Consider the following 25,421-nt stretch of genomic DNA (forward strand, 5'->3'; position numbering starts at 1 on the left):
ATGTAAATTTATTGTTATAAATATAATTTATTTACATATAAATTATATGTAAAATATCCTAAATAAAATTTTAAAGTAACAATGTAAAAACACTTAATAGTTTGATTACTCACAACAAGCAAGTTCATAATAGTGTGTCCTATTTCTCCAAAAAGAGGTTTCCGACCTCTGATACTCGTTAGAGGAGCAGGATATGCTATACACAAGAAAGGAAAACTGGTTACTTTCAATAAAAACCCAAAAAGTCTTGAATTTATTACTTTTAATTCTCATTTCTCAAACATTATGGATAAATACCACCTAATAATCATTTGGGGAAAATGAAAGATACATTAATCTACAGTGTGTATTTACTGGATACTACACTGAACTGGGAACTTTACATACATGATCTTATTTAAGCCCTAAAACAACCCAGTGAGGCAAATAAGGCTATTCCTACTTTACTGATGGGAGAGTAAAGACATAGAGATTATTAAACTTGCTTATGGTAACTAAGTTAATAACCAGTGAAATAGATTTGAAATTAGGCTTGCTTGATTCCAAAGCACTTAATCTTTTCATTATATACGGTGTTCCCAGAAAATGATAATGGCTGGAAAATTACAGTAACTGGATAGAACTCTATAAAGTTCTGAGAATTTAAAGAGAAATATGAAGAATTCAAGATTTTTAAGGAATGCTCAATTGTATTAATTTACAGACGGTAAGTAAACTTTTATAGTTCTTGGGTCAGCATGATAAAAGGTTTTTAGACAGTTATTACGTGGCCAGAAAACACTGCTTGAATACTTAAAATTGTGTGCTGTGTTCTATTTAAGTTGTCAGAATGTTCTTTTGTAGACAACATGCCATGATGTTTAATTGTCTATCTCCACATCTGTTTTCAAGTTACACTGTGAAGTTTGCCACATTTTTGAGGTGGTCATCAAAGACACAGATTGCTTGTTGTTTAACCAAGTGTCCTAAAGCATGTACCTGAGTTATATCATTTTTTATTCTAAAAAGCTATGCAGCTTATATTCTGAAAATTATTAAATAAATACCACTGTTGATATAAAAAAAAAAAAGAGAGAAGGCAATGTAGAGAAATAGAACGAACATGGAGTCTATCACCTGACTACTTTTCTCTTTCTTTAAATATTTCTTTCTCTTTCTATAAATATTATTCACTAAAAAGGAAAAAGTATTTGGTTGAAAATGTACAAGGGCTTCTGGAAGAAAAGGTGGAAAGAGGAAGGTAAGACATTTCTATAATGATAAAAAGCAGAAGGCTTTCTACACTTCAGTTCTCAGCCTAGGTCATTAAGCAAACAAACCTCTCTCATACCTTTTATATCAATATACTTCCTTAAAATTCTAAGAAAATACATTACATAACATGATCTATTTTTAAAATTTAAGTCATAGTAACTCACATCTTTGTTATTACCAACATATTTTTTAGTTTTGTTTTGTTTTCTAAGAATTTTTTAAAATTTATTGAGAGTCAGAGAGCACAAGTGGGCGAGGAGTGGAGGAGCAGAGAAAGAGGCAGACTCCCTTCCAGGAGGCCAATATGGGGCTCAATCCCAGGACCCTGAGATCACGACTGGAACCAAAGTCAGATGCTTAACTGACTGAGCCACCCAGGAGCCCCTATTTTTTAGTTTTTAAGAGGATAACTACATTATTTAGAGGACAGAGGGTGCAGATTGTAAAAAAAAAAAAAAAAGGACATTAGTGATAAAAAATATTAAAATGATAATAGATATGATTAAGATAAATGGTGCCTTTTTACTCCATCTTTTATGAATGAAGGAGCATCCTTAACAACTTGATTGAGGTCATTTTATTTGAAACAGTATTTTCGAAAGGTTATAACTTAGAAAGATACTCTGTCAGAGTTATAAAGAGACCTTATAAATCTCTTTTTTAAAAGATTTTTTTAAAAAAATTTTATTCATGAGAGAGACACAGAGAGAGGGGCAGAGACACAGGCAAAGGGAGAAGCAGGTTCCCCATGGGGAGCCCAATGTGGGACTCGATTCCAGGACCCTGGGATCACAACCTCAGCTCTCAGCTAAAGGCAGATGCGCAACCGCCGAGCCACCAGGCGTCCCCCTTATAAATTATCTAATCCAATAGTGAATGCTATTCCAAATAGTCTCAACGCAAGTGTAGATAATCCCCACTTGAACATTACTAATTTCAGACCACTATTTTCAGTTTTTAATCTTGGGTCTCTAACTTTTGTCATTAAATCTTCTATATATCCATTATCTCTAACAAATACATATACACATATCACACCTCCAAGTTCAAATCTAGAGGCATGGGCACCAATAACATCAAAATGTCAGTATATTTCAAATCCAGCAGTACACAATGAACTCAAAAAACAGCTAAGACTAATTAACTTCTATGTACAGGTTTCCCCCCAACCAAAAATTTGCTTTAACTACTTTGCTTTTAAAAAAGACCTGTTTTCACTAACTGAAATATGAAACAGATTTTTGTGTTTAGGAAATTGTAATGGTTGGGGTGCTTGGGTGGCACAGTTGTTTGAGCATTCGGCTCTTGATTTTGACTCAGGGCATGAGATTGAGCCCTGGATCAGGCTCCACTCTCAGTGCAGAGTCTGCTTGTGCCCCCCACCCCCGCTCCCCCCTCCCCAAATAAATAAATAAATAAATAAATCTTTAAACAACAACAAAAAAGACATGGTAATGGTTTCTTTGAATTAAAAGCCATTTTGGCTTACAAAAGGTTTCACAGGAATGTTTTACTTTTGAATGGTGGGAAAAACCTGTATATCTGGTGATTATTATCCTCATGGTCACTCAACAGCTATCCTAGCTTTGCAGCTCCAACCCCTGTGATCTTTTAAGAAGTCCCATAAGTTGCTTCATGATTCTCCTTCTTCGTGTGTGAGAAAAACAGATTTAGTATCTAGAAGTGATACTGACCAAAATACCGGTCAAACTTTATATGTTCCATGATGACTTAAGATTATTTTTGACCTAATTACATGTTCCATAATGACTTAAGATTATTTTTGACCTAACTTTCCATAAAAATAGGATTCAAAAAATTTTTAGCAGAGGCAAAATATCAGGCTGAATGGATGAAACAACACAAAATAAACTTTCTTAAGCTCTGTAGTTTACCCTGTAAAACACCTGAGATGAAAAATTTTGACACTTCTTACACAACAGCATTACATTTTTTTTTTTTTTTTTTTTTAGCATTACATATTTAAATCCTAAAATGGTGGGCTGCCTGGGTAGCTCAGTTGGTTAAGTGTCCAACTCTTGGTTTCAGCTCAGGCCATGATCTCACGGTTGAGATCAAGTCCTGAGCCAGGCTCTACCCTCAGTGGGAAGTCTGCTTAAGATTCTCTGTCTCCCTCTGCCCCTCCCCTGGCTCACATGTGCTCTTAATGCCCCCTAAAATAAATAAATAAATCTTGGGATGCCTGGGTGGCTCAGTGGTTTAGCGCCGCCTTCGGCCCAGGGTGTGTGATCCTGGGGTCCCAGGATGGAGTCCTACACTGGGCTCCCTGCATGGAGCCTGCTTCTCCCTCTGCCTGTGTCTATGCCTCTCTCTCTTTCTCTCTCTCTCTCTGTGTCTCTCATGAATAAATAAATAAAATCTTCCAAAAAATTAAATAAATCTTAAATAAACCAATCCTAAATGGTAAAGACTGCTCCTCCAAAATCAAAGAGTTTGGGATCCCTGGGTGGCGCAGCGGTTTGGCGCCTGCCTTTGGCCCAGGGCGTGATCCTGGAGACCCGGGATCGAATCCCACGTCGGGCTCCCGGTGCATGGAGCCTGCTTCTCCCTCTGCCCGTGTCTCTGCCTCTCTCTCTCTCTCTCTCTGTGACTATCATAAATAAATAAAGATTTAAAAAAAAAAAAAAACAAAAAAACAAAATCAAAGAGTTTAATAAATTTGCCAAATAGATTTATATCCCTTTCATTGAATTTGTCCATTTTGAAATATTTTGTAAATCCCCTACATTTTCCTCCAAGAAAATACCTATTTAATTATATTAGAATCAAATGCCTAAAACTTCATTAGATACACTTTACATGCAATAAATAATTTCTTGAAAAAAGTCAGGGAAAAAGGGTGGGAATTCAAAAATTTTAACACTAAAAATGATTTTGACTTAGAAATAACCATAAACTGGGACCATTATTCACAATCATTCATATCTGGCTTTTATGATGTACACTAATTCAGAGGAGAAATCATTTACCTTCTTAAAATGTAAGAAACAACAAAATGAACTCCCTATAATATGAGCTTTTAAGAAAACTTTCCAATGTTTCAATATTTTGTTCTGAAATTTAAAAAAAAATTTAAGGTAAGTTAATATAATTATGAACATCTAGAACCTCCGTGACATATCAAGACTGTCTAGTCAACTTATTTGGTAAAATTCTATCTTAGAATTTTAAAAGTATATCAGAACAAAAACAGACCCCTTAAATCAATTTTTATTTTATTTATTTATTTTTTTAATTTTTATTTATTTATGATAGTCACACACACAGAGAGAGAAAGAGAGGCAGAGATACAGGCAGAGGGAGAAGCAGGCTCCATGCACCGGGAGCCCGACGTGGGATTCGATCCCGGGTCTCCAGGATCGCGCCCTGGGCCAAAGGCAGGCGCCAAACCGCTGCGCCACCCAGGGATCCCCCTAATTTTGATTTTAATGATATCCCTGAAATTCTTATTTTATATTTAGTACATATAAATATAGTACATAAATCCTATGTGATTTAACTTATTATTCTAAAACTTACCTTTATATTCTGCACCCAATCTCAACATTAAACGCATAGGAAAAACCTTTGCCCAGGGAATCTCTAGCTTCTGAATAAGAATTCCACAAAGAAAAGGATTACTTGGTAATAGCAGATCATCAAGTTTCTGAAAAGTCGGTGTAATAAACAGAAATCCTCCATGATCCTTGCTACTGAGAAAACTCTCAGTAAAAGTAATATTGTCCAAATTTTCTATGTATTTTCCTGGAAATAAAATCATGAATAAAAAAGATTTTAAGTTGTTTTAAAAGGCATTCTGAGTTTGAATGTCTCAGTATAAACTTTCTTAAATAACAGCGATATGGAATTTTTTTTATTTCTACTCTTAAAGAAGCATCTATTGACTAACTTGTATGCACAAAGCTCAGTTATTCCTGGAAGTTGGAAATGGTGAACAAAAATTTGAAAATTGTTCTAACCATGGGTGGTTTTAAATTTTTCCCTTTACTGCATGACCATGTGAAAATTCATCATGTCCACCTCAATCTTATAAAGATACGTATATAGACAAGTATAAAAAAAAATCAAGGCAGCAAATATATTTCCATTTTTAAAATTAAAAAAACTGTAAGATAGTAATTACATAAAATGCTAGATTTAAGGAGACTGAAAATAACGACTAAAATCTTTTAAGAAATCAGCAATCTATTCACAAATTAAATCTTTAATACAGTTAGCATAGCCAAAAGCATAAATGACTTTAATTTATCCATTTCCCAGTCTGCATAGTTCAAAATAAAATGCTACACCTTTCAGAGCATCCTTATAGATGGTGATAAACAGTTTGAAGATGTCCTTTGGGATAGTATCTTCATTTGGCAAACATAGTAACAGAATAATAATTTCTGCCTGTCCCAAGCCATGCAATCCATTGGTTGAGAAGTACCAATATTTGTCTGAGGAATCTGAAGCGATAAAAGCATACAACTATAAATGTCAACGTCTAAGAACCAGAGAAACTAATATAGTTGTCCTTTGTATGAAGCACAACTTTTCAAATTCCTTATTTTCCTAAAATTCTCTTCACAAAAAAGCTTGAAACTGATTCATATAAGATTAATGTAAAAAAGAGAAAGGATGAAAGACTATCTTATGGAGTCAATAAATAACACTAAAATAAAAATAAACTAAAAGATGCATTAATATGCTGAAACGTAGTGGGTAAGAATCAAGTTTGTTTCAGAGAATGTAAAGCTGAGAGATTGATGAGTACTGAGGATTATTTACTTCCTTACTTTTAATTAGGTCCCATGTCACTTACTTTAAAACTGTCTTTATTGCTACTGAATCAGGATTCTTGTTTAATTACCAAATTTCAATTTATCTAAAAGGTATATGCAATACAGTGCACTGTATCATAAGCATCAGGTACAGCTAGGAGCCCATAACCGTAACCTAGGACTGAACTTGAAGGATACTAGTAAAAATCTTTAAGCTTTCAAGTCCCAATGAATATAAATTTGCAAAATCTATATTCATACGTGGCTGATAAATCAGCATCCAGTGCTGCTTACTTTTCATGGCTGCCAGTCAAAATTTAATTAAATTCAGAAATCCTACACACCACTTAGGCAAAGAAAAATCAATCATTACTTACAAAATACTAACTTGACATTCACCAGTAGATTAGCATTTAGGACAAATGTAACAGGATGAAAACTTTTGCCTTCAAGAAGCAAAATGATCTGCTCATGAGACGGGTGTTCCTCTACTACAGGCAATAAATCATGAAAGTAACATATTAGTTAGGATATGACTTCCTGTTAAATATGCTTACAATAAAGAAAAGATTTATAAATCTACCAATGGCTTGATAAAATTTAATAACAAAAGCAAATCTATTTCATAAAAATCAGTCAATACTCTGGACAACTATTATACACTCATTTTTACTTTCCTACTTATATAAAGATATTAAATTGTAATACATATAAATTCTGAAATATTATATATATAGTTATAGAAGATATATTGATTAAATAGCATATTTATACAATTTTAGTCCCTATACAACTTTAAAACAAACATTTTTGTGAAGTGGATTCCAGACTGCAAGCTACTCCAATTATAAATTCTGAAATTCACAACTCTTAAAGTAATCTAGACTCAAGTTGTATATACTGCTTGCTACCATATGCCCTTTGTCAGTGACCAAGTGTCAAAGAAAGATCTTAACAACCAACAGGAAAATATGTATGGCATGCAAAGTATAGGACTGAAGGCATTTCTGCCACTATAACTAGGCTCATGAGATAGCTCCCAGTGACAGAACAAATATCCTAAGCTTAATTCCTATATTATCATGCACAGAACATAATAATTTCAGGTTGCAGAATGCAGCCTAATGCCAGGGGTGACAAGGATGTATCCTAGAGAACTACTCTGAAGTGGGAGCTAGCCACAGAATCTCCAACTTGGAAGGACCTTAGAGATCAAATAGGCTCTCATCTTTTACATAGGAAACTGAAGCCCAAAGAGATTAAATAACATGCTTCAAGTCACAGATGTATTAATAAGTAGCAGAGGAGGAACTAAAATTCCTAGCTCTGCTGTCCAATCCAGTACTCTCTTCTTTAGGCACTTTGTTCCTTAAAAAAAAAAAAAAAAAAAAAAAAAAGAGCAAGGAGGCTGGGAAAAAAATGATATAAGTCAAAACTCTAATACAATGGAAATATTTTCAGGATTAAAAGTGTAGGGACCCCTGGGTGGCTCAGTGGTTGAGCGTCTGCCTTTCACTCAGGGTGTGACCCGAGATCCTAGATGGAGTCCCACATGGGGCTCCCTGCATGGAGCCTGCTTCTCCCTCTGCCTGTGTCTCTGCCTTGCCTCTCTCTGTCTCTCATGAATAAATAAATACAAATCTTAAAAGAATTTTTTTAAAGTATATGAGTTTCCCTGTCAAACTAAACTTTTGCCTCATTCTAAATTAGGGACTCAAGATGAAATCAATGAGTCATATTCATTCACCTCGAAAGTAAAGATCTTTTTAGAATTTGGTTTCACATAATAAGACTTTTTGTAAAAGCTGAAGATACATGTCATGGTACATAGTCCAACCAAATCACCTCAGCTTAAAAAAATACATTTCATATATCACAAAATTCACCAATGTTCTTTCAAAAGAAAAAAAAACCCTCTTTTTAAAATTTAAATAACTTATCCTACCTGATCCCTTTTCTCCAGATGCAACCAGAAGAGGTGGCAAACTGTCCTCATCATTAGGTAGAAGACTAATCTTATTGCAAACATTCTTGTCAATACCACACAGTAACCTATAATCCGAAGTACTAGCAACAGGTAAATTGCTGGGAACTAAGACACCAGTAGGACTAGGTGGTCCCTCAATTTCTGCAAAAACATCATCATTTGGCGTAAAAGAACAAGAAGTAGGGAGCCCCTCAGTTCCTGTGTTTGTAGGCAGTTTTTCCACAGATGGAACCTGAGAAATAGGACTCTGAATTATCTCATTTCTTGTAATATCTTCTATCTCATCGTTTGCTTTTTCCACTGTAGTAGAATGGGCATGATCCACTGTATTTACTGTCTGTAAAATATGGAATTAAAAAAAAAACTATTAGTTCATATTCTCTGTTCAACTGTGAAATGCTGAGCTCTATAGCCAGACACTTTTTTAAAAAAGATTTTATTTACTTATTTGAGAGAGTATGAGACAGAAAGAGAGACAGAGAGAGAGAATGTACGTGCACAAGCAGGAGGGAGGGGTAGAGGGAGAAGCAGACTCCCCACCGAGCAGGAAGCCTGATGTGGGACTCAATCCCAGGGCCCTGGGGTCATGACCTGAGCTGAAGACAGACACCTAACTGAATGAGCACCTAGGTACCCTAAAGATACTATTGTAATAAGAGTAAAGAAAACTAAAATAGGCTCAGAAATTCCTCAAAAGCCACATTTGCCAAGAAATAGTACCATTTTGCTCCTTTAAATTCAGAAGAGTAAAGTTTAGCTTTATCATATGATATATTCAGGTAGTATTAATAACTTTAATTTTATAGACTAGAGGGATGCCTGGGTGGCTCAGTGGTTGAGCATCTGCCTTCAGCTCAGGGTGTGATCCTGGGATCTGGGATTGAGTCCCACATCGGGCTCCTTGCAGAAAGCCTACTTTTCCCTCTGCTTCTCTCTGTCTGTCTCTGTGCCTCTCATGAACAAAGAAGTAAAATCTTAAAAAAAAAAATGTTATAGACTAGAAAAAGGAGGCAAGGAGAACTTCAGGATCCTGTATCATATCACACAGTAAGCAAACTAAGTTCAACCCAGCTCTCCTCCTGACAACAGCCAAAAAGTCTTGTGTAGGGAAAGGTAGCAAGAGAGAGATCAGGGGAGAAGGCTGGGAAGCAAGAATGATAGGTATATTCCTCAACAGTCATCACCAATAAGCAATACTTCAAGCTGGTTTCAATAAAGCACCCCCCCCCCCTTTTACTGGCCAAATCTGAGTTAGTATTAAACGAGAGGCATTTATGAACTTAAGTAACATTTACTAGGCTGTTTAGAACTTTCATTTTGTTAAAATATCGATTGAGGATAGATGCTAGCTAAGAAACATACTTGTGATAATTAGGGCTATTTGGAAATTCTAGCTCATGAACCATTAGTGACAAACAACATACATTTATATGGTATGTGAAACAGAGCAGGATATATACCAATCTTGTCTAATGCATACGCCTAAGATAAACCAGGTAACTGGCACAGAGTAGATGCTCAATAAACGTTTACTGAATAACAGCATTCCTACTTCATGTCTGAATACTTGTTTCTATGAATATTTTGCTACTTTACCATGAAAGTTCTTAGTGGGCTAGATTCTGTATTACATACCTTTTATTTAACACCTAAAACATTTGTGTAAATGCAAACATAAATACCACTATCAGATATTTTACTGAATGTCTGAAAATCATTAAACAAATATTAGCCCAAATTATATTACTAAATCTCAGTTCTATTTCCCTATACCAAGGGTTCTTAAAATGTGAGTCAGTGTTTTCTAAAGTCGCCAAGACTTTAATAAAGGGAGTCAGTGAGGTCTTAAGATTTTCTTCATATAATTTAACCAAAAACAACATATCAAAACAGATTGAATGTAGAAGCAGATGTGAGAATTGTTTATCAAGCCAGATACCAAAGAATTTTGCAAAAATGTAAAATGGTATTATTCCTCTCACTAAACTTTGTTTTGAAATGTCTCATAAATATTTCCATGAATATAACAAACTTAAATTAATTTTAATTTAAATTAGTTTTAAATTAATTTTAATTTTAATTAAAATTTAAATTTTAATTAATTTTAATTTTAATTAGTTTGTTAAAATTTAACAAACTTAAATTTTTTTCACAATTTTAATTTAATTAAACAAATAAGTCTATTTATTTAGTTTTTAAATAGGCTCCATGCCCAGCATTGTGCCCAAATGCAGGGCTTGAACTCATAACCCTGAGGTCAAGAACTGGATACTCAACTGACTGAGCCACCTAGACACCCCACACAATTTTAATTTTAATACAGTAATTATCACTAGATATAACCCACATAATCTATAGCTCTTTGAAGTTCTCAATAACTTTTAAGAGCATAAAGGGGTCCGGAGACCAGTGAGTTTGACAATTATTACCTTATTTTATTTTTTTATTTTGACAATCATTACCTTAAACCAACATTTAAAAAGGTAAAATCTAAAATATATTCACTACATCATATATTTCTCATTTTAGGAAGCTCACAGCATTAAAAAATAAGTACTCTAATAATCACACTACAAAATATATTTAAAAGAAAATGTTATTAAATTAACAGGTCGTTCTTTAGCTTCCTTACCAAGGGCATATCAGGTAAGAGAGGACTAACGTCTTCAGAACATCTTTTACTTCCAGATGATAACTTTGTTGTATCTGCAACTTCACCATTGGGCAGTATACCATCTGCGAACCATACTCTCTTCTGTTCTTTGGAGCTTAATCCTAGAATCAGTTTAAAAAGTAAAGTAGTACTTGAATTTGGTATATTGCAATGATTTAATACTAAATCAGTTGGGAAATGTTTTCAAAAACCTTTTTGCTATCCATTGGGAAGACCTGCCTTCTCAGGGCTGCAAAGGCCTACAGAAATATCCTTTTGTGATTCAGCTACCCAGAATGGAAGTTTTTTCCTAATTTATACAAAAGGCAGGAGTAACCCTAGGAATCATATACTGAGAAAGAGTGGATAATAGAGGTTATATCTTTAAGACAGTCGGGGCATATTTAAAGCCTGTATCACTAAGTGAAGAATGAATGAAATTTAAAGACTAAGGCACAAGGTGGAAAAATGTAGACTGGAGCATGGCAGATAAGCAAAGAAAAACATGGGAAGAACAGAAAAAAGTATAAAAAATCTAAAAAATAAAACAGGATCACTTGTGCATTTAAAAAAATTCTTTATTTAAAAGAGGTCATTTCTTGGGACACCTGGGTGGCTCAGCGGTTGAGCATCTGCCTTTGGCTCAGGGCGTGAACCCTGGGCCTGGGGATTGAGTCCCACATCGGGTTCCCTGCATGAAGCCTACTTCGCCCTCTGCCTGTGTCTCTGCCTCTCTGTCTCTCATGAATAAATAAAATCTTTAAAAAATTAAAAATAAAAAAATAAAAAATAGGTCATTTCTTAGTTTTAATTTACTTAATAAGAGAAGCATAATTTTTTTTACAGTTGGGTATTGAATCTTACTAATATTAGTATTTTCCTCCTACATTTGGAGGAAATAACTAGATATCAGCATAAATACGTGATCTCTTTTGTTACAAAGCATCCACAGAGGAAGGTTATGAAAATAGCTGCCAAATGGTTTTAAAACAATATAAAAAACAAAGGATCAACATCTACCTTCCAGAACATAATACAGGTAACACTGAGAAAACTGGAATTACACACAATTTTTGCAATATGGGTAGACATACTAAATAAGATATCTTTCATGTATTTGCAATGCTTTTATAATTTAATACTTTAGGATGTCAATGTAAGAAAACATGTAAGTATCTTTAAAGATTTTTCATTTTAGAGCTGTAACATACAACCATATATGCTGAATCTCCTTATCTAAGCTATAATGACAAACAGAAAATGGCTGTAAAGAGAGAAGCTGAAATCCAAAATAATTTTCAGAAGTATCTGAATTTGTCTCTGACATTTACAGTTATTTTCTAACAAGTTAGAGAGTAATAGTTTGTGCTTAAAAATTTTACACAGGCTTAGGGTGCTGAGGTGGCTCCATAAGTGAAGCAGCCAACTCTTGGTTTTGGCTGAGGTCACGATTTTGGGGTCCAGAGATAGAGCCACCTTGGACTTCACACTCAGCAGGAAATCTGCTTCAGGATTCTCTCTCTCCCTCTAACCGCGCCCCTCTGACTCTCTCACACTTTAAAATAAACAAACAAACACAAACCTACCTTTTTTTTAAAAAAAGTACACAGGCTTTATTCAACATCCTAAACTACAGATTATAAAAAAGAACAGAGAACCCAAAGATTTTTGAGTAGATGTAAAGAGTTTTTTTTTTTAAAGATTTTATTTATTTATTCATAGAGACACACAGAGAGAATGAGAGGCAAAGACACAGGTAGAGGGAGAAGCAGGCTCCATGCAGAAAGCCCGACATGAGACTCGATCCAGGGTCTCCAGGATCACGCCCCGAGCTGCAGGTGGCACTAAACCTCTGTGCCACCAGGGCTGCTCCCCCCCTTTTTAAGATTTTATTTATTCATTCATGAGAGAGAGAGAGAGAGAGAGAGAGAGAGAGGCAGAGACAAGGCAGAGGGAGAAGCAGGCTCCATGCAAGGAGCCCAACGTGGGACTCGAACCCGGATCTCCAGGATCACGCCCTGGGCCGAAGGCAGGCGCCAAACCGCTGAGCCACCCAGGGATCCCGTAAAGAGCTTTTTTATTATGGTAAAAAATATATATAGAAACAGGGTTTTTTTGTTTGTATAGAAATAGATTTTTTTAAAAAAATGATTTTATTTATTCATGAGAGACACACAGAGAGAGGCAGAGACACAGACAGAGGAAGAAGGAGAAGGAGGCTCCAAACAGGGAGCCTGATCCCAGTACTGGATCCTAGGTCTCCAGGATCATGCCCTGGGCTGAAGGCAGACGCTCAACCACTGAGCCACCCACGTGTCCCAGAAACAGATTTTTTTTTTTCCAGAAACAGATTTTTAAAGAAAGGGAGATATACCAGTTATTTACCTATCGTCTCTCAAACCCAAGCCCAGTCTTCTATAAGGTGCTCTTTGATGCAAGGGTGAAGTTTGGAAAGTGCAACTTCCAGACCCCCTTGCTGGTTGGCTCTGGTCATGTTCTGCCAATAGCATTGGTGGGAGAGTAGAAGGTGGCAGGAGAAGGAATTCTGTTCTAGTTCCTGCCAGGATCCTTGCAGCAGCAGCAGCACTAGATATAGGTACATGCCTTATAATTTTCAGTATTCCTAACATCAAGCCTGGAACACTCCTTCATTCAATTGAACACTAACCCCATGAACCCCCTTGATGGTTCCAACATTTGCCATTTGGTGTTCTCCCAGAAATCACACCAGTCACACCCTGAATCCCAGGTCCAAGAGCCAAATACCTCTTAGTATTCCTGCACTGAGTTCTAGATTATTGCCCTTCACCTTTCATCATCCAACCCTAGAAGTAGTGGTTTTTTACTGTGGTTAGTATCCCTGAGTCGCTTGAACATGCCCCTTTTGCTCTTCCAATCTTCTAACAAACATACATACTCTGCAGTCCCTGTACCAAATTCCTTGTAATATCTAGTCCGGTCTCTCTTTCCTCACTAGACCCTATCAAACTAGAAATTCCATTAAAAAATTATCTTTAGTCTAAGAAACAGCATTTTCTTCTAGTTACCTTCAACATTTGGTTGTTTAAGTGCTGAGATGGGTAAAGTTGTAGGTGAAGGTATACTGGATGTTTGAGTCTCCTGAAGAGGCTGGGTGGTGGCACTTTCATCAAAATGATTAGATTTAAGATTAGAACCAGTTGGACTCATCATCCTTTCAAATGCCTGAGCTAGAAAGGGGGAAAAATATTAAAATACTTTTGAACTTCAAAGTAAATTATGATAAATTATCTATTTTTCAAGTTGTGAGGAGAAAGAAATCAATGGCTAAGCAAGAAAAAGAAGTGGCACTTGGCAAAGATAATGTCCTTACTCCAGGTGGCAGCACCCCACTTCAGTATAAGCTACTAATTAGTTATTTCAATATTATGTTTGGCATATGTTTATCTACTAAAGAAAATAACTGTTATTTAATATGACTGTCTCTGTTTTTGTCCTTGTACTCCTACAATCTATTTTTAACATAGCTCAGAGTGATTCCATTAGGACATAAATCCTATCACATTATTTTTTCTCTTTAAAATCTTTAAATGGCTTCTCAAGTGGAGTGAAGACTTCAATTGTTGTGCTCACAAGACCCTATGTACTCTACATCCATACTTCCTCTACCTTCCCACTCAGCTCCTTGACCTCATCTTGTTACAAGATTACAATCCCACTTGTTCATTATGATCCAGCCACCCAGACCTCCTGGTTCTTCAACAAGCCAAGCACTCCCCCTAGTTTAGGCTTTGCTTTTATTATTCTTTCTGCCTACACTGTTCTTCCCATAAATACTCACATAGCTTTATTCTCTCACTTCTCACATGTCATATTATCATAAAGCCTTACTCTGCCCACCATTAAAAAAAAATACTACCTGTTCGGACACCTGGGTGGCTCAGGGGTTGAGCGTCTGCCTTGGGCTCAGGGCGTGATCCTGGGAGTCCTGGGATTAAGTCCACATAGGGCTCCCTGCATGGAGCCTGCTTCTCCCTCTGCCTGTGTCTCTGCCTCTCTCTGTCTCTCATGAATAATAAATGAAATCTTAAAAAAAATACTACCTCTTGCCACTAATCTGTTACTATTTATCCCTCTTATACTCTCTTTCACTTAGGATCACCATCTGATATTCTCTTTGCTTACTGTCCATTTCTCCCGACATTCCTAAACTCCATGAGATCATAGGCTCCATGAGAAGAGGAGTATATTCTGTTCACAGCTGGAGCTCCAAAATGCAAAACAATGCTTGAATTTTGCTGAATGATTTTTCATCCAAATGGCATGGAACAGCACTGATAGCTCTCCCTTCATCCTTTCTCCAAACCAATCTGCTCTAAATGTTGCCACTGCTAAAGTAATCCTCCTCAAATGCCACTGAATCATAGCACTCTCATGAAATGGCTTCAACTCACCAAATAAAATCCATAATCTTACTCCAGGTTTTGAATAATGTCCAACTTGCTTTTGAGTAATGTCCAAATCTACCTATTGGCACTCACATGCAGGCTTTCCACAAACTTATATAGTCTCAGCACAACTTCCTCATTACCCATAATCTCTAATTAAACTATCTTTTCTTCAAATCTTTCATGGAGTTTGTCTTACAACCCTTGAGCCATCTTTTGCATCTTATTTAATAACATTATTTTATTTTTTATTTATTTTATTTTATTTTTTTTAATAACATTATTTTAAATGATCACTCCTAACATCTTCAACCGTAAGGCTGATATTAAAATAACTTGTATTTGTTTTCTTGTGGTGTATAAATCAGTGTTAAATAGAACCATAAGTGAAAATACATGCTATAAGATATCATAACAGGATAAATAAAACAGATAACTAGATAAGCAAATTCATTTCAAGATATTTTCTTTGATAAACCAAAGCATGATCTCAATATCCTACTGAGTCTCTTTAATGGCTATATTTTCTCCTTTTCTGGAATCTTATAGTCCAAATTGTTCTAATGTTCACCCAAAAATCTGACCTGTCAACTCAAATAATGTTTCAAATCTTCATGGCTACTTTACTTTTTTTTCAAGTAGGAAAAGAGAATTATACGGGAACTTGCTCTCATATGTTGTTCTCATTCTAGCAGGCTGTCTAAACAGCCTCAGCTGGCTTCTAGGCTACTGAAACAGCACAGGAAAAAACAACTAAAAAGTCTTAAACTAACCTCTTCATAAACAATGCTGGTTAGATGGAAATTTAAAAAGTTTACACTCTATTATCTTCCAGAGCAGAGGTCAACAGCAGGGAGAAAAGCAGCTTACCTCAGTCTAATAGACTCACATCAGAGCTTTTTGGAGAATTGCTGAAAAAATTTATCTTCATTCAAAAGAGAAAAATAAATTATTATCAGGTATTTATTCTCCTGGCTAACAGGAAGCAGCACCTGAGCTAGTTATACAGGTCTGATATTAAAAAGTCCTAAGTAATATTTGCTGGGAATTAAAGTGTCAACAAATCTTTGAAAATGCCAAGAAGTACTCAAAAAAAAGAGCAAATGTGTATTTGAGAAAGAAAAACACAGTACAACACACAGACACACAAAGACACACACACACACACACACACACACACACACACACTGTGAGAACACAAGTAAGACCACCATGATTATTACTGATAATCATTGCTAAGCTAGGGAGCCAGAAATAAGGTGAAATACATACAAACTAAATCTAAAACTGGAGAAGGGAAAAACATATATAAGATAAACATGTGCTAATACTATGACAGTCCTATGAATTTTATCTATAAAACCATAAATATTACTACCTTATTTTGTATTCCCATCTTAGGTTATAATTTTCAAAAGGGTGGGAACTATTATTTTGCCTTAAGCTATTAATTTATAATACTGAATACTACTTATCATTAAGAATTCTATAAAAGTTTAGATTAAGATGATAAAGATGACAATGATGATGACAAAACAAATAGGGAGATGAAATGCAGCATTCAGGGACTTGGTACCTGTTAAAAGCTAATGAACTGCCACTCCAGAAACTGAATGTTTCCTTTCCAAATTGGTAGTATTAATTGTGAGAGTAGAACAAAAAGAAGAGAAACCAAGCCATGGGATGTCCCACCTAAACCAGATAAGTCAACACTAGGTCCTGGCCTTAAGAAAATAAAGAAGTTTATCTTTGTCACAATCCAATTGTCTTTATGATATACTCAGTTACTGGAAGAAAATGTGTCAGGTTAATACTCACCTTTACTAATAGTCTCAAAGCAGACTACACACACTCTTGCTTCCTTTTCTAGATATTGTAGTTTACACTTCCTATTACAACAGACACCACAAAATACCTATAAAGAATAAAATACCAAATTTGTTTATACCTATGGGAGGCAGGAGGAGAGGAGGCCCAATATCTATTTTTCTGACTATACAAATAGTTTTTCTACATCATAATCATAGACAGTTATTAAAATTATTATTTTTTATTTGTTTTACTTCAATGCAGTTTCTGCAATTTAAAATTGAGTCTCTGACCAGAATTCCCTTAAATCAATCCTGTTAACTGGAAAATAACAAAAATTTTCTTTAATGAATAAGTTTATAATTTAAAAGCTTTCTGTAGTCCTTTATTCAAAACTTTTAAAAGTAGAATGCTATTATTTTTCTAAAAGAGAGAAGAGTTGATGTAAGACCAACATAATACTGAAAAATGCTGAATAAAAAAAAATGCAATGTTATTTCTATACCCTTAGAGTTTACAGACAAGACAGTCAGAATGCAATCAAGGTCAGCTTCAGCATTCTGAACCTTGTGGCAGTCAATTTGCTTCTTTTCCCCACAGTGTTTCCCTAGGTGTAGACTATAACACTAACTGCAGGGGAGTCTTGAAATTAATTCAATGACACAAGGAGATATGACTGAATTTGGGATATCTCATGTGTCAATGTTAGAGGGATGAAGACATATTCTTAGATTTCACAAAAACTAGTAATTAGCATTCCTCATTTCCCAGTACATCATACTCATGACAATGTGACATTTATACACCCTCAAGCAATCTATAAAATGACAGTGCTTTATATATTTCCATCTAGGTGAAAAATGATTTTAAACTAACCAAAACTTTCAATCATTTATTAATCAGTTTCTTTTGTCACATTAAATTTCATTTATAATGTTTCAAAAGAATAAAAGACAAAGATTTTTTAACTTACTTTCCCACATGCTCGGCAATGATGTCGCCGTTTTGTGAAAGTAAATTTGACTTGGCAGTTCATACAGTTTGGAGCTTCTGAATCAGGAACCCAAGTAGGTTGTTTCTGGCCCAAAACAAGGCCTTCTTTGCAAGTGTTTGCAGGTAGAGATTCTTCATTCACAGTTACAAAAGTGGATCCACCTTCAAAATTACTTTCTATGTCGATGTAATTAGAGTTGAAGCTAACCTGAGGATCAGTTGTAGCATCGGGAGTACAAGTAGTTGGAACAATCGTATTTGCTATGCTGGGCTCACTTTCAGGCATATTTGGAACATCTGGTTTATTTGGTTCCTTTGAACCTCTTGGTCTTGATGGAATGTTAAACAATTGCTTTGGTCTGGCCCCTCCAACATGAATAGACTGATTGCTAATATCAGAGACTGATAATTCATTTGTAATCTCAGATTTACTGTTAGATAACCCTTGTTCAACCAGAATTGCATTTTTTTCCCCTAAAGAAAGGCCACCATTTTCTGTCGTATTCTGTTTATCAATTGTTTCACATATCATATTAATACCAGGACTTTCTCCATTAGCTCCTGTTTCAGCATTGAAATATATATTATTGATGCTTCCATCATCTAGGCCTTTCATGTCTATCTGATTCATTTGAGATTTTGAGTCATTTGCACTTTCTTCAAATGATTTTATGTTATTAGTCTGGAGATATTGTTCAGTCAGAAAGGCATCAAGTTCAGCATCACTAATTAATGCACCACTTTTCATGCCTTCATCAATATTAAAGTAATCTAAGTCTTGCCCATCGATATCATTGCTTGACAAAGGGAAACCTTCACAAGAATCAGGAAACTCTGGTGCATTAGCCCCAGAAAGCTCCATCAGAGATTCTGTACCTGCAGAAGAATTTGTGTTACCAGGGTAATCCAAAGACTCAACTCTGATTATCATCTGGTTGGACTCTACCTTTCTATCTCCTACCTGTTCACTTATGTTTTTACATTTTTCCTGTTTCAAAAGATCATTTTCCTTTAATGGTTCCTCACCCAGAATAACACTCTTCTGTATTTCTTCATGTACTGCATCTTGTATGTTATCTTTATGTTCATTCTGTAGTAAACAATCACCATGCGCTTTATTTTCAATTAATGATCCACACAAAGATCCAGGTACTGGAAGACAAGTCAGTGAGGAGTATATCTCTTCATCTGAAACATGTAGAGTTGGAGAGGAATCTTGGATTACATCTTGATTATCTTTAAGATCCACATCTCTTGAGCCTTCTTTTGCAGCCTGTTTTATAAATACAGCAGTCCTATCTTCCTGAAAGGAAAAGTCAGGTAATTTGAAATTTTCATCTTTTGCATTTGAATCCTTTAAGTATAAATCCTCATTTTTTGGAAAACTGCAAGGCAAAGCACTTGTGTGGTCTCTTTCTTTTAAACATTCTGTGGCAGCTATGACTGCCACATCTACTTCCTCTTTTACCAAACAGTTATTGGCTTTCTGTAATACACATGGCTGGTCCCTGTGCTGTAGGTTGTCTTTGGCATGAAACATTTTGGAACTTTGTTGAGTCAAAGCAGATGGCATGTTAAAATCAACAACTGGTTCTAACTGATTAGAGATCTCTTGATCTTTTAAATTCTCTTTTCCACTGTAATTGCATGAATCTGAAGCTGTTGTATCTACTTTTATACCCAATTCTTCAGCTCCACTGATTTCTCTATTTTGTAATTCAGAGTCGACATCATTCTGTTCCTCTCTGACAGTATTATTACCACGGTCAGCTGGAGAAGCACACAGATTTTCTGACACTGAAGATAAATCCAATCCAATCAAAGAATCTGCACTAGACTTAAAATCATCTGGCAATAACTGTTTAATATCTTCTTCACTATTAGTTACATGAACTAAGTTACCCATGTCGCTTATCAGATCACAGACAGGTTTATTACATCGTCCTATAGAGAGAGGCTGGATTTCATCTGAAGTGCCACCATCCACAGAAGAAAGGAGATCAAGTCCTGTTACATTTTTTTCATTTTGTATGGAAGTTAGTCCCTCGAGTGTTTTGTTCAGGGAAATCTGATTTGTTTCATAGCATGTTTCTGATGAGGCACAACAATTAATGCATTGTTGATCCTTCTGTAGCAGTGAAGTCAGTTGTGAGGAAACCAACTCTGAAGAAACTGAACAGTGGTTAGAACCAAATGCATTTTGCTCATCTTGAAGACAGTCTTGTTCATCTAAGTAAAACAGAGATATAATGTCATTCATGAAGGTCAAAGCAAAATTATCACAGAGATAATTATGTTTTATAAGTCTTCTAAATTAACTAAACTTTTGTTTGGAACAAAGATAAAGACTACTCTTTTACAAAATGATAATAACCTCCAAAAGTATTTTTGTTTAAACTACTTGGGAGTTTTTACTTTTCAGATGTCACAATGTAATAGAAATTCCACCCAAAATGACTCAGTTGCACTATAAAATCCAGACCAAGGAAGAGCTGAAAAACAATATAACATTTTGGTTCTCTCTCTAGTTTCCTAGTCTTCATTATCAGATGAGTGGAACAACATCTCTCACATTAATGAAATACCAATTTATGTAAAGTGTTCAAGTTGTTTTTTTAGCTGGCTTATTTGTTGATTTTAAAGGTCTTTCTCTTAGTTAAATTTGTACCTGTAGAGAAAACTTCTAGTTTCCTTACTTCTATTTCTGGCTATTGGTTCTATTTAGTATAAGAATAGACTAATATAGGGGCAGCCCAGGTGGCTCAGTGGTTTAGCACCACCTTCAGCTCAGGACGTGATTCTGGGGACCCGTGGTTGAGTCCCATGTCAGGCTCCCTGCCTGGAGCCTGCTTCTCCCTCTGCCTGTGCCTCTGCCTCTCTTTCTCTGTCTCTCATGAATAAAAAAAAAAAAAAAAAAAAAAAAAGGAATAGACTAATATATAATAAAATGTGAACTGCTTATACCATATAATCATGTGACCCCAACCAAAATCAAATTTTGCTAAGAGTACTCTGTATCTGAGATAACCGAATCACAGATACTTAAAAATTCCATTAGTAGCAAAAATTAAAAATCAACAAACCTGGATTCTGTTCAAAATCATCAAGGAGTTTGTCCAAGTCACTGACTGCTGCTTTAAAATAACTGTCCATCCTACTTGTAGACTTATTCAGAATTTAATCCTTATATGCCTAGGAAATAAAAAGTTATTATAGTATATTTAATTCTCTAACATATAAATATTATGTCACCTAACTGCATACAAAGAAGTATAATCAGGGAACAGACACAAACAAGTTGCTTTGAAGAATGTACAATAATTCATGAAAACCAACTCTAACAACATAACATACATACGTATGGTATTGTAAATTTTAAAACACTTATCTAAGTACCCATGTTACTTAAGTTACATAAGAAAAGAAGAGTTCATAATTGAAAGCTAAAAACAGTTGTAAGTATCACATACCAAATAATATAAATATATAACACAATAATATGAAATATACTGCAAATAAAAATACTTCATATAAATACTTGTGGGATTCAGCAAAAGTGGTACTTCAAATGCTTAGAGCTTTAGATGCTTCTATCATAATGGAAGAAAAATTGAAGACTAATAAGCTAAGAGCAGGAGTTAAAGAAATAGAAAATGAACATACGAGAGAGGTACAAAAAAAGTTAGTTTTATAAATAAAGTAGGTAAACCTCTGAGCTGTGCCAAGAACTCCCAAATGAGTCTGAGCCACCTTAAAGGAATCTATCAGTGACTAAAAGGATAAAATTAAAAGGACATAGCAGCCTAGTTGAAGGAGCTCCTACTATCTTAAATGGGACCAAAAAAAAGAAAAAAAAAGGGACAACCAAACATCCAATGAATGTAGGCTACAAAGGACTGAACACAAATCAAATAGCTAAAAAAACAAGAGATCGTAGTGATATTAAAAATAAAAACAAATAACACGACTCATTGGAGGGCTACCAGGTCAAAACCCCTTATCTTTGAAAGTTGATACATTAAGGAAAAAGAGCCAATTATTTATCCTCCCTTTTATTTACAAAATGTACTTTAGGATAATAAACTAGCTGCCCAGGGAAAGTTCTTTAGATAAGAATTCCAGTTACTAAATACAGATGGATATTACAATTTTAAAAATTATCTTTAGAAATCCTTCATGCAATTAACAGACTAGGCAATAGTTATCAATGTATGCTAAAAGTGTTAGATGAAAGGTTGGAGGGTAACTTTATAATGGTGGGAACAGGCAAATGCTGACTTCCACTGATCAATTTCACCATCAATAAATGTGGAAGAACCAAACATTATGTGCCTCACGTGGAAGATACAACATCACATATAATATATTCCTGCCCCCCAAAACTAAACTTGAATTGAATTTAACCAAGCTTTTAGAACTAACTGCATATTACAGGAAATTCAAGCACAGAGGGACAAGTTAGATGATTTCAAAACAAAGCAATCAGCTAAACCCAGAAGGTGGAACATTCTATAGCAATGTTCCTCACACTGTCTTTGGTAAATGACCTTTTTTCACAAAAAATTTCCAATCTGTTCCGTACTGTTACTTCTGTAAAATACAATAATACAATACAAATTTTGCAATAATACATACAAACAAAAAGATATACATCATGCAGCACATTTGAACAGTTGCCTGGGGTGAGGAAGAGGAGTAGGAAATGAGGGGTAAAAGACAATGAACAAATGAAAGGGTTTTACAAGAAACATTTGATGGTTGTCATGAACTGACAATGGTTGAAGTCTCAAAAAAAAAAAAGGATTTTTTAAAGAGGAGTTAAACAGATTAGACATAACAAGAGAGAGAACTAAATAAACTGGAAAACCTAGTTGAAGAAATGACCTAAAATGCAGCCCAGAGGGATCCCTGGGTGGCGCAGCGGTTTAGCGCCTGCCTTTGGCCCAGGACGTGATCCTGGAGACCCGGGATTGAGTCCCACATCAGGCTCCCGGTGCATGGAGCCTGCTTCTCCCTCTGTCTATGTCTTTGCCTCTCTCTCTCTCTCTCTCTCTCTCTCTCTCTGTGTGTGAGACTATCATAAATTTAAAAAAAAAAAAAAAAGGATTAAAAAAAAAATGCAGCCCAGAGAGACAAGAAGAAGAAAATATAAAAAGTTGAGAGGCATGGATGGCAGAAATCATCCATCACGAGAATGGAGTCCCATAAGGAAGATAGCATGAAACAAGTCTGCTTGAAAAGATAATTCTAGAAAATTTTCTAGAATTGATGAAAAACATAACTCAACATATACAGGTAACTCATTATACCAAGCAATTTAAATAAGGAGAAATTCACAAGTGGCCACTCTAATGAAACTTTTGTACTCCAAAGGCTGAACACCCTTAGGAATAAGTCATATTAAAAAGAACAATAATTATGCTGGCAACAGGTAAACTTCAGAACAATTTTCAATAACAGTGACATGTCATCCTAATTTAATAATAAGCACATTACTACTTTTACTTCTGTTTTTAAATTTTGGTTATATCATACATATACAATAGTATGCAAAAACATAAGACACCAAAAGAAACTTAGAAAAAGAGACAATGCAGGAAAAAGAAGAAAATTCAAAGAAACTAATTAACATTCTCAGAAAAATAACAATGCAACTATGACACAGGAACAGGAAGCCATAAATAAGGAACATATGGAGAGGGAAAAAGTGATCATGGAAAGTGAAAGCAGGGGATCCCTGGGTGGCGCAGCAGTTTAGCGCCTGCCTTTGGCCCAGGGCTTGATCCTGGAGACCCGGGATCGAATCCCACGTCAGGCTCCTGGTGCATGGAGCCTGCTTCTCCCTCTGCCTATGTCTCTGCCTCTCTCTCTCTCTCTCTGTGTGTGTGACTACCATAAATAAATAAAAATTAAACAAAAAAAAAAAAAGGAAAGTGAAAGCAAAAATCTTAAAATTCAAGTGAAGCTTGCTGGATGCAGTGAAAGTGCTAAGAGGGGCATTTATAATTTAAGTACATAGGTTAAAAAAAGATTTAAAAATCAATCATCTAAACTTGGGAAATTAGAAAAAGGAGAGCAAGAAGAGCAAAACAAATAGCAACAAAGATAACATAGAACAGAAACCAATGAGATTAAAAACAGGAAAATAGAGAAATAGGAAAAAAAAAATCACTGAAACCAAAAATGCTGTTCTCTGAAAAACAATAAAGTAAAATTTAAAAAACTAAGCTAGGGGTTCCCTGGGTGGCTCAGCAGTTTAGTGCCTGCCTTCAGCCCAGGGCATGATCCTGGGGTCCTGGGATCGAGTCCCACCTCAGGCTCCCTGCATGGAGCCTGCTTCTCCCTCTGCCTCTCTCTCTCTCTCTCTCTCTCTCTCTCTCTCTCTGTCTCTCATGAATAAATTAATAAAATCTTAAAAAAAAAAACTAAGCTAGTCAAGAAAAGAGAGAAACACAAATTACCAATATCAGAAATGAAAGGGAAAATATAACTACTGAAGCTATGGACACTTTAAAGGACAATAAAGGAATATTATTAACAACTCTATGCCCACAAACTTGATAATTTAGATGAAATGCACCAATTCCTTGGAAGATACAAACTACCAAAACTCACACAAGAAGAAACAGATAACCCAAACAGCCCTGTATCTATTAATGAAATAGTATCAATAATTAGTAACCTTCCACAAAACAAATCACCAGGTCCAGGTGGCTTCACTGGTGAATTTTAGCAAACATTTAAGAAAGGAAGAAATGATACCAATTCATCATAATCTCTTTCAGAAAAAGGAAGCAGAGGGAACCCTTTCTATTCTTTTTATAAGACCAGCATTAGGGGATCCCTGGGTGGCTCAGCGGTTTAGCACCTGCCTTTGGTCCAGGGTGCGATCCTGGAGTCCCAGGATCGAGTCCCGCGTTGGGCTCCCGGCATGGAGCCTGCTTCTCCCTCCTCCTTTGTCTCTGCCTCTCTCACTCTCTCTCTCTCTCTCTCATTAATAAATAAATTTTAAAAAAAAAAGACCAGCATTACTCTAATACCAAAATCAAATAAAGACATTACAAGAAAGGCACACCACAAACCAATACTGCTCATGAATAAAGACATAAAAATCCTCAATAAAATATTATCAAGTAGAACCCAATGAGGTATTAAAAGAATTATACACAACAACTAAGTGGGATTTATCCAATTATGCAAGGTTGGTTCAACCTTTGAAAATCAATCAATATAATCTACTATATCAAAAGGCTAAAGAATTATCATATAATCATATTGACTGATGCAAAAAAAGGCATTTGACAAAACTCAACACCTACCACGATAAAAACTCTCAGCAAATTATGAGCAGAGAGGAACTTCCTCAATTGGATGAAGAATATTTATAAAATATCTACAACTAACATTATACATTATGATGAGAAATTGGATGCCTTTTCCCTAAAGATGGGGATCAAGGAAAGGATAACTTCTCTCACAACTCTTATTTAACATAGTACTGAAAACTCCTCTAGTGA

The 25,421-nt window shown here is 35.4% G+C and overlaps 1 protein-coding gene across 14 annotated transcripts in view; it reads right to left on the minus strand.

Moving 5' to 3' along the window:
- ZFYVE16 (zinc finger FYVE-type containing 16) overlaps positions 1-25,421 on the minus strand; it is a 57,781-nt gene that overhangs the window by 16,521 nt on the left and 15,839 nt on the right. For 8 of the 14 annotated variants that reach the window (XM_072736909.1, XM_072736910.1, XM_072736911.1 and 5 more), the window contains 10 exons: positions 20,988-21,096; positions 17,885-20,133; positions 16,921-17,017; positions 13,723-13,884; positions 10,655-10,797; positions 7,981-8,359; positions 6,413-6,526; positions 5,565-5,720; positions 4,795-5,019; positions 114-196 (listed from right to left, as the gene is read on the minus strand). In XM_072736909.1, the coding sequence (XP_072593010.1) occupies positions 114-196; positions 4,795-5,019; positions 5,565-5,720; positions 6,413-6,526; positions 7,981-8,359; positions 10,655-10,797; positions 13,723-13,884; positions 16,921-17,017; positions 17,885-20,133; positions 20,988-21,057 (3,678 nt within the window). In that variant the 5' untranslated portion in view covers positions 21,058-21,096. The remainder of the gene's footprint in view (positions 1-113; positions 197-4,794; positions 5,020-5,564; positions 5,721-6,412; positions 6,527-7,980; positions 8,360-10,654; positions 10,798-13,722; positions 13,885-16,920; positions 17,018-17,884; positions 20,134-20,987; positions 21,097-25,421) is intronic. The other 6 variants (XM_072736916.1, XM_072736917.1, XM_025998249.2 and 3 more) reach the window with 1 other exon arrangement.

Source organism: Vulpes vulpes, chromosome 14, assembly GCF_048418805.1.
Source record: "Vulpes vulpes isolate BD-2025 chromosome 14, VulVul3, whole genome shotgun sequence".
Taxonomy (NCBI): domain Eukaryota; kingdom Metazoa; phylum Chordata; class Mammalia; order Carnivora; family Canidae; genus Vulpes; species Vulpes vulpes.